We start from the raw sequence: 4,638 nt of genomic DNA on the forward strand, positions 1-4,638 counted from the left end.
TGGGGGAGACATGAGACTGCAAGGTTCAAGACAGTGACACCGGCCTATTGCCCTAGGTCCCGGCTGGAGGGTGGTCTTGGAGAGGTGACACTCCCTGCAGCCACTACGGAACCCCGAGGGCCACAAGGGGGTAAGTGCCCCGGGAGAGGGGCTGGGCTGGGGAGGAAGGCAGCTGGGCAACCCTCAGGGGTGTGGGAGTGGAAGACCCCACAGCAAGGGCCGCCTGCTTTGGCTCTGCCCTCATGGTGACCACGAGGAGCCGCGGCTCCCCTCTGGCTGAAGAAGCCCAGAGTACACTGGGGGCCCCCATTCCCCGAGGCTCTGTTCAGCTGGGACCCGGCACTCGCTCGCTGCCTCCGCTGTCCTCACACCCAGGCTGCCCTGTTGGTCCATGCCCACCTCCACAAAACCGACTCTGACCCCATGGAGCTCGCTGCAGGAGAGCCGCGCCTGCTGGGACTGACTGCACGGAAGAGCTGGCATGTGCGAGGGCCCTGGCCACGCCCCTCGCTCCCAGGCTAGTGGACCAGCTGCAGGCTGTACTTGGTAAGAGTTCTGTCCCTCCAACCAGAGGCAAGGCCCTTGGAGGAGAAAGATACAGGGGAAGTCCCTCACTCAATTCATTCACCAGCCAGTTTTATTTACTCACAGAACAGGTGCAGAGCCCTGGGCTCAGGCCGCGCCGACCCCACTTCCTGGCCCTGCCCTGCTAACACTGACCATGCCGTCCCGCTCCACAGAGGTGCCAGTCCCCACCACCCGTGAGGTAGGCACAACACCCTTCCCCTCCTGATCCATGTCACAGATGGGGAAACTGAGGCACACACTCAACACAGAGCACATCACAAAGGAGTCCAGGGTGAGCCCAGAGTTTGAACACGAATGATTTGGTTCTCAGTACCGGCTCGTCAGCATCGCCTGTCCTCTTCCTGTCCCCTGGTGACTGCCATGAACAGGAGCTCAAGAATGACAAACTTTCTGCTGAAAGCCCCACAGACCAGCCTAACAAACCTGCAGAGCTCCAGGCCGGCGCGATGAGGCTACAGCCCGCCCCAGGCCCCAGGGGCCACAGCGCTACCCAGCAACACCCCGGCACGTGGGCGTCTGTGACAGCGAGCACCCCAACGTCCTGGCCCTCAGCCCTGCATGACACGTACAGGTGGAGGCCGATTTTAATAGCACCCTCCAACGGGCTCAGCGCAGACAAGGCCGCGCGTCCTGGCGGCGACACCGCGGCTGCACGGTCTGGGCCTAGGGTCCATAGCAGCCCCGGGAGCCTCGTGCTGGGAAGCGGCCGCGGTGGGCGCTTGTGGGCTGCAGGGCTCCAGCCACGGGCTCAGGAGCGGCTCCGGTCCTCGTGGCTGCCCACGATCATCTTGCTGTAGAGCTTCTGCTGCTCCTCCTTGAACGCGTCCTTCACCTTCTCCCGCTTGAGCCCGCCGTCCCTGGTGGGGAAGGGCTGCGCGTGAGGGCAGGCAGGGCCCCGCCACCTCCGGAGCTGGCAGGGAGACGCAGCCGCTGCTCAGGACCTAGCAAGGCCTGCTGGGAGCAGGGGCAGGCACTCCACACTCACTCCTCAGCCTCTCAGAGCCCACCCTTCTTGCCCAGAAACTCACTCCTTCTTGTAGTCAAGAACTTATTTTCCAAGAGTCTTGCTCTAGGGTGAGTGTGCTTGCCAGACAGAAAGCGAGAGATCACCCCCTCTTCACGACAGGGGACAGGGACTTCTGCCTTCCCAAGGAATGGCCAGTTCGGCCAAATACACGAGGCAGGAGAAAGCCACCGGGAGGTGTCCAGACTGGCACCAGGTTGTCCCTACCTCGAGGGAGGACACTTTGGTGCCCTGGGAGACTGAAATGAACCCCAGGAAGGCGCCCAGAACCGGTGCCTCAGTCCAGGCGTCCGACTCTGGGGCACATCTGGGTGGGACAAGGAGAGCCAGAGCTGCGAGTTTTGATCCACAGCAGGGAGCCAACGACAGTATCTGTTGCAGAAATGCACGTCCCCATTCCGGCTGGTACAGGACACAGCCTGGCTCTAAACTCACCACAGCAGGTCCACGAGGCCTCCCTGCCGGGCGATGGCGGACTTCACTCTGTTTGCAAACTGGACGGCATCTTCCTCTGTCTGGAAGAGAGAATGAGGGGCGCACTTGGCCCAGGCTCAGGCCTGAGGGGAGAGGGGAGGCCTCAGGCGGCTCTGGGCACCCACCTCTCTGGTCATGGGAGGCAGGTACCAGACGCTGCAGACAATGGCCCAGCTGGTCATCATCCTCAGCAGGTAGGCCACCATCCCGTACTTGCTGCTGTTCCAGAAGGCGTCGCCGAACTGAGGGTCGTACTGAAAGAGAGGGATGGTCAGAGCAAGGCCTCCAGTCCCAGACGGATGTCAGGCCCCTTCTGAGGGGCCACTGGGCAGCACCCGAATCCAGAAGCTGCCCCCTGGCAGTTCTGGGCTCCGGCTCCCGGAGCAGGCCACACCCCTGCTGTAAGTTACTGGGGAGGGCCCGGCAGCCGGCACCTCTGATGAGCTCCAGTCCCAGAAGTTGAGGTCGGCCACAGACTTGCTCAGCCAGAAGCAGACAGCACAGGCGATGGGCCCCCAAGTGCCCATGCTTCACTGCGTGCTGCGTCACCCCACGGCTACCTCCAGCATGTCATCCACGTGGACACACGTGTGATGACCCCACAGAAGGACCCTTCCTCACCTAGCGAGGCTCTCCCCTGTCATTCCTGGTGCCCAAGACTGAGCAGGAGACAGCAAGTCTCCCTCTCACACCACTGGCAAGGCCTGGGACAGCTCAGGCAGGAGGCAGTGTGACACTCGATCATCCCTGTACGTCTGCATGAGGAAGCACAGATGGCCCCACGGGGCGCGACCACACAGGCTCTGCACCTCCCATGACAAGTGGGCGTGGCAGACGCTGGCACTTCCAGTGTTACCGTCACCAGCGGAGGCAAAAGGCTGCACCTGGATGGCATCTGGGGCCACGGCTGTGCCCACACTGTCACCAAACAAGAGCAAGTCAGGTGGCAGGCAGCTGGGTAGGCGAGGTGCTGGGGAGGGAGCTGAACAAGAAGCAACAGAGAGCGAGCCCTTGACTCTGGGAGGAGTCTGGGAGCTGAGGGTCAGGGCCTGTACCCTTGTGGGAAGGTCTGCTGCGGCCAAGGTGTGGACTGTGAGGTGATGAAGCAAGGGCCTAGGGCCTGGCCTCTACCCTGCAGCTCCAAGCTGCCAGCAACATCAAAAATGCCTTTTGGGGCCAGCGGGTGGCGTAGAGGTTAAGGCGTGGGATCCCACATGGCTGACTCAGCCATTTGAGCCCTGGACTCAGCAGCTTGAAAATCACGCTGGGCACACGCCCCAAATCCTGAGAGGAGAGGAGAGAAGGGACTTCGGCATGGCCAACCCCCCGGGGGCGGACTTCACACTTCCGTCTCTCCCTCCCTCTCTCTGGCAAGCACACACACCCTATAGCAAAACCAGAACAAAAATCCCTTTCCAGCCCAGGTGCCAGGGTGCAGCAGTAACTCAAGTGCCCCGCAAAGCTGGAAGCCACGTGGTCGACGGCAGGTTCAGATCCCAGGTCAGCATGAGAAACACGGGGCGTGCATTGGGGTGCCCAAGATCCCGAGGTGCTGAAGGGCCAGGGGAGCTGGAGAGCAGGGGGATGAGACCCTACCCAGGGTGTCCCTCTCCTCTGCGCCCATGGAGATGGAGAAGGGCCACCGGGCGGGGACCGCGCTGGAGACTCCTGCATTGTGCACAAGGTGGGGCTGGCCCCTCCAGCTGAGGCTTCAGACTCTCGGAATAAAAACTGGGTAATTTTGTCCTAACTACAGAAATGAAGACATTTAGGCTTAATGAAGAAACTAGATGGTTTAATTACTACAACCCTAAAAAGAAATAAAGCAGAAGAGTACGTTTCTAAACTCGGGAACGTGTCCGAGTAGGAAGGCGCTACTCGATTCTAGAAAGCACAAGAAGGTCCCTCCAGGCGAGAGCGTGAGCACCCTCTGTTCAGGGCTGATTCGTCCACACGGGGCTGACGCCGTAGACAAAAGACACCAAATTCCTCAAACTCCGAGAACGACCCACTTTGGGTGGAAATGTAACTGCTAACAGGACGAGAGTCTGGTCCCCAGAAAAGGCTCAGACAGACCTGCGGGGCAGATGGACCCCACCTTCGCCCTGCAGGCCGATGAAAACGCAGGCCAGCCGCACACGCTAGTGTCCTGTGGAGTGGAGTGTCACGCCCCAAGGCTCCCCAGCCCAACAGCAGCAAAGCAGCAGAGCCCCCGAGCAGGGTCTTCACAGCGGCCCCTGGCCGGCACAGCCAGCACCCCCAGAATGCGTCAGAGTGACAGCCAGCACTGGGGCCTGGGCCATACCCCATCCGTTCCTCCCCAGCACGTGATGCAGGGCGGCTGTCGTGGGCCCCGAGGGCTTCGGTCAGCAGCTCCAGGGCCATCTGAGGTGACGCGCAGACGCCACTCTACGAGAACGCAGGGTGGCCTGTGCCCCACCCCACAGCAGTCCCACCAACACTGTGCTCCCTTTCCCGCTGCCCCGGAGGCAGCATCCTCCACCAACAGCCAGGCCTCCCTCCCCCGCCACAAACGGCCTGAGCCAGAGCGT

The 4,638-nt window shown here is 61.7% G+C and overlaps 1 protein-coding gene across 1 annotated transcript in view; it reads right to left on the reverse strand.

Moving 5' to 3' along the window:
* Positions 1–615: 615 nt before the first annotated feature.
* Positions 616–4,638, reverse strand: part of GPAT4 (glycerol-3-phosphate acyltransferase 4) — a 25,891-nt gene continuing 21,868 nt past the window's right edge. Inside the window, exons 11-13 of the mRNA XM_006141674.2 lie at positions 2,212–2,340; positions 2,048–2,127; positions 616–1,445 (exon numbers count right to left, since the gene is read on the reverse strand). Of these exons, the coding sequence (XP_006141736.1) occupies positions 1,337–1,445; positions 2,048–2,127; positions 2,212–2,340 (318 nt within the window). The 3' untranslated portion in view covers positions 616–1,336. The remainder of the gene's footprint in view (positions 1,446–2,047; positions 2,128–2,211; positions 2,341–4,638) is intronic.

The sequence above is a fragment of the Tupaia chinensis genome, unplaced genomic scaffold (assembly GCF_000334495.1).
Source record: "Tupaia chinensis unplaced genomic scaffold, TupChi_1.0 Scaffold000061_1, whole genome shotgun sequence".
In the NCBI taxonomy this organism is placed as follows: Eukaryota; Metazoa; Chordata; class Mammalia; order Scandentia; family Tupaiidae; genus Tupaia; species Tupaia belangeri.